This window comes from Taeniopygia guttata, chromosome 3 (genome assembly GCF_048771995.1).
Source record: "Taeniopygia guttata chromosome 3, bTaeGut7.mat, whole genome shotgun sequence".
Lineage (NCBI taxonomy): Eukaryota > Metazoa > Chordata > Aves > Passeriformes > Estrildidae > Taeniopygia > Taeniopygia guttata.
Genome location: NC_133027.1, coordinates 41,153,135 through 41,166,398, shown reverse-complemented (window position 1 = coordinate 41,166,398; position 13,264 = coordinate 41,153,135). Strand labels below are relative to the sequence as shown.

The 13,264-nt window shown below is 36.6% G+C and overlaps 1 protein-coding gene across 38 annotated transcripts in view; it reads right to left on the bottom strand.

The window, feature by feature from the left end:
• Positions 1–13,264, bottom strand: part of LOC140683684 (uncharacterized) — a 545,997-nt gene that overhangs the window by 415,466 nt on the left and 117,267 nt on the right. For 33 of the 38 annotated variants that reach the window (XR_012054984.1, XR_012054985.1, XR_012054986.1 and 30 more), the window contains one exon: positions 12,850–12,928. The exons of the other annotated variants lie outside the window; for them this stretch is intronic. Coding sequence is in view for 15 of the 33 variants with exons in the window: in XM_072926705.1 (XP_072782806.1) it covers positions 12,850–12,928 (79 nt within the window). In the remaining 18 variants the exon portion in view is untranslated. The remainder of the gene's footprint in view (positions 1–12,849; positions 12,929–13,264) is intronic. 38 annotated transcript variants of the gene reach the window in all.

The window sequence follows — 13,264 nt, the reverse complement described above, 5'->3', positions numbered from 1 at the left end:
AGAAATAATTAACTGAAATCCAATTAATGTTGATTCAGAACACCCATTTCCAAAATCCTTTGAATAACTTTTTCCTTCTTTTCTTTTTTTTTCCTTTTCCCTCTTTGTTTTAAGATGAAATACATATCCCTATTCAATTGCTCTTAGGAGCCCAGAGATTTGCATTTTCTAGACATGAAGATAACCTGTTGAAAGAGAGCTGTGAAGATTTAAAAGACCAAAAGAGGTTGGTATGTGTATTACATCAGCAGTAACTTTAAATCTTCCAAACTTTATTCCTTCAAAAAACCAAGTTCAACAATGCCTTTCCCCACACCTCCACTTTTGTTTTGCTTTAGACCTTTGCCACAGTGATGGAGCAATGGAATGATTTCTGGCTGAACACTCTTGCCACAGCTACCCTGTCAGAATAGGTGCTAAAGGCATCTGTATGACAAAACACCCACTACCCCTAAAAAAGGATTTTCCTCTGCTGTTCCCTGCAGGTCTGAGCACCTTTCCTCCCTGTTAGCCAGGTGTCCTGACCAAGTGTTCTGCAAGTCCACTTGAGGACGTGGTGTTCCTTCTTTCCTTTCAACTGCTCCCATGCAAAATAAAACAGGACCTGGGCTGAAGAACTACAGATTTCTAAAGCACATAACTGCTCACCAGCACCATGGAGAGGTTTAAGAGGATTTTTATTTATATATTGATTAGGCATCTGTAAAAATCCCCACCCTGACAGTTTAGACACAGTGAAGACAATGATTTAGTGAGACACTTATCACCATAGACCTGTTTTGAGACTAGACTTAGTAATTAACTCTAAGCTGTGATTGTAAAAGTATAACCTATTAAACACATTTTGAAATCAAAATATTTTTACAATTTAGGCATGGTGCCACAATCCTCTGATGTTCAACTGAATGAAAGAACCAATTCTCCTGGTATTTGGAAATCTTTTTGCAATATAGCTATGTCTTAAAGATCCAATTTTCAGAGAGCAGAGGAACATAAGTGAGGACTTCTAACCCCTCTTCTTCCTTAAAAGTATTAGATCTCTTAGCTGAAAAATTAGACATCAGCAAATATTACTCAATCTTAATTTCTTATGTACTAAGCAATTTCTTATGAATCATGTAATGCATTCAAGGGATCAACTTGTATGGATACTGATTAACTGTATCAGAGGGCTGTCTCATTATATATCTTGAACCTTTTTCATTAGAGAAAATCTGCAAACAAACCTTGAGTGTTTAGATTATTTTGCACCATGCTGTATGTCTAGCCACAGATACAGAAGATTCCTACTATTTTTAACAGGATTATAGAAAACATGAAAGGGTACTTCCTTAAATATTGACAGTTGAAGGAAAAAGAAAAGATTTTTTTAATTCAGTATTTGAAAGAACTGGCAGGAAGAAACCTTTTGCCCCTTAGGAGAGCAGCTGCATATTAAACATCTATATTTTTTGAAGCACCTTTAAAAATTACCCTTAGCATTAGCATTACAGTGTTTTATGAGAAGTCCATGAAATTCAGAAATAGTTATAAAAGAAGGAAAGAATGAATAAGAAATAAATAGCATTATGAATGACTAAGTTACAAATCAGTCTTGAATTATACAAGCTGTTATAAAGATCAGCCGGGGGGGGTGGGGGGGTGGGCAGGGGGAGGGTAATATATTTCAAAGATTATCAATTCATTTCATGAAAAACTCTTGTCTCTTTACAAAGCTTTTTAGCATCCCCAATGGTACCTTAGGGTTACTATGAATTGAATTAATATATTGTATGCAGAGGATAAAGGTTTCCTACAGTACATATTTACAACTCTGATCTCTCTTACTCTTCTGTCTTTCTCTTTCTCTTTGTCAATACATGATTGGTACACAGTTTTTAGGGTGCTCTTACTGCTAATGTTAAAAATGTATATGCTGCTGTCAATACTGGAGGGAGATCCTGGAGAGATTTATGACAACACCTTCCATGCCTTTATCTCCACACATGAGCAAGGCTCCATGCATTTAAAATACAGACTTCAGAGACCACAAAAAGGCCACCACATCCATCTGTGAACTGCACACACATGAATGACAGATCCAGCCTGAACATGTTGAAAAGGGTCTCCACACTGATGTGCATCTGCTTCAAAGTTACCACACCAAGGCACATTTCTAGGTGTAGGACAAGAGGCACATCATAGGTCTTTACAAGACTATGTATGGATGACAGACTTTAATTACAGCAACAAAAAGCATCCTCTCATAAGAGAGCTGCACATGCTGACACTCCATGGAATGACACAAAGAAGGTAATAGCCCAATGCTAAAAATATTTGAAAAAAAAAAAACCCAAAGAATAAGGGTTCTTTCATTTAACAAAATTAAATATTATTTAAGTGGGGGATGTTTGAGACTTAAAATCTATATAACCAAGACTTAGGTACAGAATTTTTGATTAAAAAATCTTTAAACTGGTTTTCTTTCCCTGTTTCCCACAGGATTCGAGCTCTTCCAAATGAAAAGAAGCAAAAGATCTACCTGGGTATGCTGGTTTGATTCCCTGAGTAAAGTGTATTTTGACTTAAAAAAATAAAATTATTATGGGAAAAAGGCAATTTATTTTTCTTTTATTAGAGATGGAAAAATTTAAGACACACACCGCTGTCTCACATAAATAAGGCTTAATGTACAAGACTCTGAAGAAAAACCTTTTTTTTTACATGTCCTAACCAAACTCGCATTTCCATGGCTGGGTGGTACAATGGGTTAGAAACTTCCACTTTTGGAGATGCTTGTAGATACACATGCATATCCTTAAAACTGAAGGAAAAGGTAATTTCCAGCTGCAACTTACTGCATGCATGGGACACGGCAACAGAGATGCAGGCAAATAGGGGATTTCTTCTCATCTCTGCAGAGTTACCTTTGGAATTTTGTTGTTCTCAGAGACTTTTCATACCTACTGTCTCTTCAGAAAGGCTTTAATGCTCTAGAGCATGGAGAGTAAGGAAAGGGGAAAGGGAAGAAGGAAGGGAAGGGAAGGGAAGGGAAGGGAAGGGAAGGGAAGGGAAGGGAAGGGAAGGGAAGGGAAGGGAAGGGAAGGGAAGGGAAGGGAAGGGAAGGGAAGGGAAGGGAAGGGAAGGGAAGGGAAGGGAAGGGAAGGGAAGGGAAGGGAAGGGAAGGGAAGGGAAGGGAAGGGAAGGGAAGGGAAGGGAAGGGAAGGGAAGGGAAGGGAAGGGAAGGGAAGGGAAGGGAAGGGAAGGGAAGGGAAGGGAAGGGAAGGGAAGGGAAGGGAAGGGAAGGGAAGGGAAGGGAAGGGAAGGGAAGGGAAGGGAAGGGAAGGGAAGGTGTCATGTTTGCATGAAATATTCAAGTTTCACTAGCCAATGAGTGAGCTAAAACTGAAATATTTTATGAAAGCTTTCTAACAATGAAACACTCCAGGCAGCACAAGATATGTCTAATAATCAGGGTGCCAATAGATTAGGGAGTTAATTAGAGAAGGAGATCCTCTTGGGAAGAGCCTGGATAATCACGATTCTATTGTTTTTAATATTGACAACAAAGGAGAGAAAGTTAATGGTAACACAGTTACTTTTATTTACTCCTCTTCTTAAATGTTACTATTTTAGTGCCTGCTATCCAAGCAAAAAAATTCTGTATGAATTCAGTCCCAATTCAGCACCTGCAGGTGCAAACCCCAAATAAATTACTGGGGAAGGGGCAGATGCTGACAGGATTGCAGTCTAGACTCCTCACTCTAAATCCATTTAGTGCTATTAACCATGACTGGGTGTAATAGCTTTGTGTACATTAGCACCAGGATAATTTTCCCTATTTTTCTAAATATCAAATGTGTGTATTCATACACACTATATAAAGAAAACATCAAAGAGGACAAAACAAAACAACTAGCAAGCCTCTTTGCAATATAATCTATATTTTCAAATGTTGACTAAGGAAAAAAATTAGGCAGGGTTTCTTAAAATAAAGCAATATTATTCATGGACTAAATGGTTCCACCAGACAAAGTATTTCCTTTTAATACAAACAGATTTTACAGACAAAGAGTACACGATTTAAAAAAAAACTTTAAGAAATGTACACTTCCACTGCATGCAAACAGTAATAGAAACCCAGCAGAATCAAAAGATAATCTCATTGAAGTGAATCTGTTTGCTGTGTAACAACCCATATTTTATTAAGTTGCCAACACTTTCGAACCCTGATAAGAAAATGGACCTATTCTGAAGGCAACATAGATATTTGCTGCAGAGATTATTCCTGTTATATACATCTACCCTTGTTTAAATGCAATGTAGAAAGGCAATATGTAAACACAGGGAGGGAACAGAAGCAATGCTGAAAGTGATATTGAACTAGAGAGCCCTCCTTTGTGAAAGGAAATAAAGAACAAGATTATCTGGAAAGAAGAGAAAATAGCACCAAAATGTAGTCAGAGCCAGGAGGTGCAAGGGAGGGACAGTCAGAGAACAAAGTGGGTGTGTGGTGGCTGAGAGAGTCAGGTTGCACTCAGAGGAGGCAAAGAGATCTGAGGGTAAAAAGCCAATTAATGGATTAAAGGGTAAGTATCCAAGTTCTGAAACAGAGGGGTGATAATATAGGCAGCTAGGGAGAGGATTAGAATAAAGAAGTGATAACAGTATTCAGCTGAGAGAGAAGGCTGTCAAGAACTGAATAGGAAAAGAAGGTAAGACAATGAAAACAAAAAGCTGTCATTTAATCAAGGGCTGTGGTGGTAAGAGCCCAGACACCAACAGAAAAAAAAAAAAAAAAAAAACAACACAGTTTGGTTTCAGCTCGAAGTGTCCTGAAATCATTGTTAGAGTACAGAGACAGATGGAAGACTTGGCCATGACTGTATAAAATCAAGTGGGTAACAATGAATTTGGAGCAATTACCAGATACAGATCCTCAGTGCTGTTTCTCTGAACTATTTGCCACTAGACAGTTGCTTGTCCCACGTGTATACAGTTGAGGATTTGCAACAAAAATACACTATGCATTTATAGAACTGGATAAGGAAAGGTGGGTTATGCAACTCAGGTGTGGGGTTTCACAGTACCAAAGGATAAAACACTACTTTTATAAGAATTAATAATTTCCCAGATATGTATCTTCTTTCTGTGCAGCCTTAGTTTCCACAGCATCTCTAACACTATCTCAAATATACTTTGAACTTAGCCCTTTTTGATTAAAATGTTAAAGCAGATTTCTAGAGAGGCATAGATGGAGACTGATTTCTTTGGGATTTTTATTTTCAGTCCTCTTTTTCCTTCAATCCTCTCTTTCAGTCCTCTTACTGTTTACATTTCACTGACCTGGTAGTATCTTGTTTTCTTCTTCTGTGTAATTTACTAATGTTGTGCTGAATTCTATATATTATATGTGCTAAATCTATAGTGATATTTTAGAGATAAATGATAGCTGTCATGTCCTGTTCCTTCCAATAGAACATTTATGAGGACTTCAGAGTTGTAGAAGTTTAGCAATACTCTCAAGTGGCAGCAGGAGGATTTTAATACAATCTGAATGAGACAAAAACATAGGTCTTTTTGCCAGACACATATTTAGGCAATTCTAGCAGTATGAGATAAGTTTAACTGAATCCTTTTGATAAAGGAAAAAAAAATTAATAAGCAGAAGTTCTCCCCTTGGCTTTGAAATTTTCTTCCCCTTTTAATGCTTCCATTAGCCTTAAAATCCATCTTTTCATATATCCCATAATTTTCTCAGTGAATGGAGAAAAATTTTTCTTAGAAATATTCATATAACCAATCACAGAATGATTAAAAATGGTGAATTACCATCATGGCTTTATTTTGCCTAAAGTTACTGACATCTATCTTTTACTGATGTCACTGACATAGGGTAAAAATGAAGCCATAACTTCTCAGAATTACAGCATAGTAACCCAAAGACCACAACTATATTGCTGTGCTTAACAAGTCCAGTTATTGTCTATTAGAATTTATGGAAACGGAATTATTTTCTTCCCCTTTTAAATTTCTTTCATTTCATATCAGTAATGTCTGACCAGTCTTTACTGTCACTCAATATATAAACTGGTAGACATCATCATGGATCATTGTCCATTCTGAATGTCTTCCAGACACAGAATACTTCTCACTACATTTCAGGGGTTTTTTTCCCGCCTGTTGATCCTACCAGAGTACTCAGGAAATGTTCTGAATTGGGCAGGATTGCCTATTCCTCAGTTTGGAACCACAAGTGAGACTGGATTTTGAATGCTAGCATGCTTTCAATTGTGTTTTTCCTAAAGGAGTTAATTTGATGCATAAATTTCCATACTGAAAATTTTAAAACACACACTCACCCACCCATCACACATACCCTTCACTAACCAGAAGCTATCACAGGAATGGATGAGAGAAATTTTTGAGACACCAAGGTTGATTCTCTGCCTGGATTCTTGCATAGCATGTAGTCCTAGTAGTGAGGAGTAAATATCCTTTGCACCTCCCCACCCCTGGTCTCTCCCTCGCCTTGGAGAAGTTACAAGATTCTGAACAATTTCTACATAATCTACTTTATTTCTTCAAGTGAGGACTTACTGCTTTTATCTTTCTTAAGAATTCTGCTCAGGTGTAACCTTGTAAAGAGACTGCTAAAGTTCTGGGCTTAATATCAGCCAAAATTCAGGCATGGAAGAGTCTATCATAGAAAAAAATTTGCTAAATTAAAATGTCTAGGTACAACATTTTTATGAGTTTCACCTAAATCCTAGAGTAGGTGGTAAAATATCTTTCCCAGTCTGACAAAATATTTGCTTCCCAATTTGGAATTTGATGTGTGGTTTTCTGGAAAATTTCATGCTAAAGAGAATGTAAGAACAGCTTAGCTGAAATTTTCTCTAGAATAAAATGTGTTAACAATGATAGAATGGGGTGATTTTCTATTTCAAATTCAGAATAATTTGTAAGAAACTTCATTTAAATGCAGAGATTAATCAGAGATTTAATCAGAGATTATTTTCTCCTTTGATGTAGAAACAGTTTCCTCAGTCTCAAAGAGATCTGAAAAATCTAAAATTATTTTAAAAGTTAAGTGAAACATAGGGAAAACGGTTAAATTGTTATTGTGTGCTATATCTGTGCTAAATGTGATTATAAAACAACATTTAAATCATTTCTACATATTATGCTTTTGTGAAGGACACAAATAAATACACATTTTCCTAAAAATAGTATTTTGATAATATACAGGGGGACAGTGGGAAGCAGTAGTACAAATATTTCTTGGCAATAGGACACATCTCTTGGCAATATCATTTTTTAAAAATAAAAAGTTAAAATCACAATTTGTATAATTTTATATATTGGAAGCGTCTGCCAAAAAAAAAGCCCCAAAAAAGACAAAAAAGGAAACCAGTAATGATTGAAATGCCATGTTTGGGACACTCCAGGTGTGACTCAGCGGAAGTGAGTTCATCTGCAGTTGAGAGTTTGCAGAGTATTTGCAGTGATTCTGTGATATGAATTATTAAATAATAATGATTTATCAAAACTGAAGTTATGAACTCATGTGCCAAGAATTACCCCACCAAACTTAGGCCTGTGAATCGTATTTAATGTAAGATGTTTTTCAAGGTTGCCATACAGTCAACAGCAATTTTCCAAAGCAATATTATCCAGGCTTAAGCTAATGAGTTGAACAGTCCTCTCTCAACAATTATTTTACCCTAAATTTACAAATTTTTAGGGCATAAAACTACAGAATCTGAGTCCTTTTCAACCATTTACAGAAAATGGCCATGCATCATCTAATGCTAATATTAAAAATTAAAACTATCCACATTCCTGATGATTGATCACTGATGGCTAACAGGTGTATTATGAAGGCAAAATGCCATAGAACATTCCAGGAGATTACGAAAAGCATCTGGAACTGATAAATCTGCAACTGAGTTTGTGCTGGAAAATCACTCTTTAGAAGGCCACTGAGAAATCACATATGACCAAGTTTATACAAATTCACTACAGCAGGCTGTTGTCTTCATGGAGCCTTAATTCCTTAAAGACTGAAATCATGAGCAACAGACATCTATTTTCTGTCCACTGCCTGAAAGGTATCTTGATTGACCGGACTTCTAACTTTGACATTACATTGAAGACTATGTAGCTGGGATCCCCACTTCCCCAGTGTACTTACATTGTAATATAACCATCTAAGAGACCTGAAAGTACCTGGGTCACAGCTGGGGTTGCTTCCCCCTCCACCTCCCCCCTCATGTTTAAGGTAACCTCTATATTACACAAGGAGCAGAAGAAATTTTGAAAATTGAATATAGAATAAAAAACACCCTGCTCCCAAGGGTAGCTAAAGTAGTCTTAAATCAACAGCTACCTTTGTTAAGAAATCTGATTTTTCAGGAGAGAAAAGAAAAAGAGTAGTTCTCTTATCCAGACAAGAGAAGGAACTGGCAGAGTGCCACAGCAAATTACTGGATAAGCTGAAGAAGATGGGAATTAGAAGGAAAGGTGTATAGGGGAAAGAGAACTAATTATACAAGACAGAAACATGTTATAGTTACAGATTTATCCCTTGTCTGGAACTGCTAAAATTTTTCATGGCTCATTCTTGAGGCCCACTTTGTTTAATCAGAAAAGAAATCAGAACTGCTTGATGAAATATGCAGATGACAATGTTGAAGGTATTTTTCAATACAAAGAATTATAATATCATGCAAGAAAAAAAAGATTAGAAGATCTCTGGGACTGGAATAATGGAAATGAGTGACATTTAACTGTATGGAGTACAAGGTCAATCACTAACAGTGTAGTAAGAATTTTTGCATTAAATTTGGAGCTCATCAGATGAAAAGAGCATAGAAAAAAAAAAATTTCATTTTTTGAACAATTAATTTATTAATGAGGAGCATTACAACATAGCTAAGAAAAAAAAAAATAATAAACCTAACCACAAAAAACCCAAACCAAACAACTCCAAAAACAAAACCAAAACGCTGATATCCTGATATCCAAAAGGCACAGGTGTGCAAACTGGACTGTGTTCTCTAACGGGGCATTTGTTTCTTGATATATTTATTAAAGCAAGAGAGAACTATTAACAGAGCTTCTGAGAAGAGCTATTATCTTGACCAGAATAGTATGAATCTTTTAAGAGAAAACTAAAAGACTGACGTTTTAAAGTAGCAGAATGGAGTGTGAAGGACAATAACTGGCCTTATTTAGAAAGGAATTCACCTGGGAAGACAAAGCATCACCTAAGATGAAGGTACAAGAGCAAAAGAAAATACTATGGCCATGAGTAAGGTCAAGTTGGAAGCTGGGAAAAAAATCTCATGTAGAATAAAGTTGTGTCAGCAATTTCTCAATAAAAGCAGCCTTTCAGAAGGGATTCAATACCCTCGTTGTTCCTAAGAGCAGAAGTATCGATTATGATTCCAGAAGTCCCTTTGATTAGGAGAAGCCTTCTGAAAGCAGAGTAAGGCTAAGATCTAATAGTCTACTGCTTGTGCAGATAATGTTTATACAAATGTTTATTTAACAGTAAGAGGTACTTTGAGGCATATGTAGTCTGCATGCATGTGGCTGAAACCACATGCACCTAATTTTTAAGTCCCAGCATTACCCTGTAAGTGAAGTCTTCCCCCTCTGTACATGAGGAATAAAGGAATGGGGTGTCTCTGTTTCTTTCAGTAAAAATACTAGCAGGACTCAAATGAAGTGGGCAAGGGGAGTAGGTTTAGCTGTATCTGGGGGCAGTATATCCCAAAGAACATCCAATTGTGAAGCACAATTGATTACATATAACAACATTAGGGGAACCAAATGAGAACTCGCCTAAAAGAGGCTGTTCAGATAATCCTAGTGAGCTTGACTAAACCACAGGAGGTGTTTTCATCTTGGCTCTGACAACCCCAGGCCCTAATACAAGAATTTGTCTCACAAGACTCTTCCAGAGTAAAGATCCAGACATAGATTGGCTTTGGAAAGTAGCATTTCTCAAGGTATTCTTCACCATTTCAGGTCCCCCTGCCAACCTGCAAAAACAATATTGAATGACTTAATATTGCAGAAAAACATTTCAAGAATGTTCTCCTGGATTTCCCAATCACGTTCTAATTGGCTGAAATGGCTTAAACCATCCATTGGAGTGGATCTTCTAGCAGATAAAACATTGATCAGCTAATTTAATGCCAGGCAAATAATTGCTGGAAACTCACTGTCTCATGATGCCATGCATCATAGGCAAAAAGTAAATTAAGACTTTTAGCTTTCATGAGGCCCAGAAGAGCTTCTATTCTTTTACTTTTGCTGTTTTTCTAGCATTCATAAAACGTTTTTATTCCAAAACATGGAGAGCTCTCTCTGACCCTCAAAATCAAAAGCAAAGCCACCACCTGCTGCAGCAGATACTTATGACAGAGTATTGCATTTCCCTGGTTAAGATGGTGAAAAGTCAGCAATTACAAAGCCTCAGGGCAAAGAGTATCCAGAATCCTGACAATGTCTCATTTGCTTTGCTAAATAATTCCCACATTCAGATAGAGAGGACAGGCAGTAAAGACAGAGTCAGAGGTTTTGGCACACCTTCAGAGGTACTTATTAGAGTTGCACAATTTCCTTTGCACAATGACTGTACTTTCTGTCTGAGCATTTAAGAGTCAGAGCAGGAACACAACCTGACAAGCCCAAAAGAATCCTGAAGTCTTGCTTCAAAATTTGGAAGGACCTGCTGAGTTTTATTCTGCTAAGAGCAACTGAAGATGTCAAATGATGTGTCTTTAGGAGACTGGATGCTTTGTGACCTGGACATATATGAATAAGCATCCTGCCTGAAGTGCCAGATCACAATGTAAAGGAGGAAGAACAGCAGTCTGTGCTACTCATCTTGTTACCAATCAAAGGAAAATTGCAATTTGTATGAGCTCTGAAACATCATTTGCCAGCAGCTAGTAAGTTGCCTAAGTAGCTGAAGGAATAAATTTCAACTGAAAAAAAAAGTAAAACTGCCTAATAGGACACTGGGAGAGAGGTGAAATGTAGACTTACACATCTTAACAGAAATAATAAAGGTGTAGGCAAAGCTGTCAGAGTAAGTTCCCACCACCAGCTAACTGTGAGTGAAGGCACTGATAAAATTGGTGGCAAGTCAGAAGAAATATCTGGGCTTTATGCAACATAAGCAGTTCCTAACAGGAAGCATAGGATATTCTATGCAATACAAAAAAAAAATCTGTATTTTGAAAATTCAAAGCAACTAAACATTTATTTGATAAAGTAAAGAGGCCCAGGCTTTTTTTTTTTTTTTTTTTTTTTTTTTTTTGTATTTTGCCTTCTCATCACAGAAAGAAATTCAAAAGCAGGTTTCATGAGACTGTCTGTACTTCCCATCCCCTTGAGAATGGAAGTTCAAAGAATGCAAAGAATAGTACGACATTAGAAAAACAGTTTTCACAAGGCTGTGCACAGGGGCTTGATCTCTTAACATAGTCACTGAGCTGTAAGACACCCTTTTTCTAGCTGGAAGAAAAGGCTGGGTTGGACACCACCCAGATGCTCAAAGCTACTCAGATCTGAGATAGATCTCACAGATTTACCTCTTCTGCCTCTCTTAACAGAAATCAGATCCCCAAACATCTTCTGAGAGGCTTATCTCTGAACAATAAAGACTTGTAGTATGACCATTTGATAAAGGTATAACTCGCTACCATTTATGAAGCAGTTTAAGAAATCCACCAAGGAAATCATGAGCAGAATAAAAAATAATAACAAAAGAGTCATAGACAAAAGAAGATTTAAAGCAATCCAGAAAAAGCTTTACACAATAAATGCAAGACTTAGAAAGAGTAGGACATGGTTTAAACCCAAGATGCATTTACCATGTAGCCTTATTTTGCCACGTGTTCTATCCATTGCAGGGGCATGGACACAGATGCACCAGATGGGTAATTCCAAAGCAAATGGGCTCATTTACACCCACCACAGGAAAATTCATATGGAAAATCACCCACAGGAAAGACAATCATTTAAATGTCAATGAAATCATATGTACAGTTATATAAAAAGCAAAATTTTTTTAAAACCTGCAAATATAGCTAACAAATCCTACATTGGATGGTAGTAGTGTTAAGAAAAAAGTGGTATCATTCCTATCACCTACAGGAGTGATATGTGAGTTGATAAAGCACCTTATACTCAGCAGGAGACAATTTCTACTATTTCAGAGACTGACTTAAGAAATCAGAAAGAACACATGCTGTTCAAATAAAGAAGGAATCCTTTAGGTTCCCTCATTTGGAAGGAAAGAACAACCAATAAACAGTACAACAAGTTAGAGGGAGATGTTAAAGCTGAGACAGATATCAATATACAAGAAAAAGCAAGAAAGGTCTTTCTGTACTTATGGATAGTATTTTGTGCTGTTAAACTAAACTGCATATGTTCTAGGCAAAACAAAATAGGACCAAATGATTAAAATCTGAATAAAAAAAAAAAAAGTTATAGTTTTCACTTCCAGTATCTCTTCTCATAACTAAGCAGACACCAAACTGATCTTCAAAATCACTCTTGGTTCACAGAACTAAAGGTGTTGATGCTCTTTGCAAATACAAAATATTTTATTCTTTTTTAATATCTGTGGTGGAAGTTTGCAGTTAGTGAACTTTACAGTCTGTTCATATAAAAGAAAAGCATTGAAGGAATTTCAGTATTTGTGTCTCAATAAATTCCAATTAGTTTAAAACCTTCCACATAATCTGGAAAATGCAACTGTATGACTATCTTTTACCTTGTGTCAAAATAATTTTCCATAATTACTACTTCAGAAGCCTTGGGTCAAATTTTCCTTTCACTTACACCAGTGAAATGAGACTTGAGCTCAGTTTCTTTGCTGTCTCCAAGACAAGAATTTCGCTCCCGGTCTTTTCATTAAGTGCTGTGTTTAAAATAAAAGACAGCATGTCAGATCATATAAATGTAGCTATGTTTGACAGTGCTGTAGTCATTACACAAAATCAGAATCTAGTTTACTATCACAGATGATTTTGAATTTTTAGTAATGTGATCAGAAAGGAATAAATTCACTTCCACCATTACTTCTATCATCACTAACAGAATACAGGGTTTTTCTCCCATCTTTCTACTGTAACTTTAAATAGTCTTTTTTTTTTTTTGCTACATATGATATATTACTTCTCTTAAATGCCCCTGAAAACATCACAGGATAATGCAGGAGCTGAGAGTCATATGTAAAATTTACTGCTCTTATTGC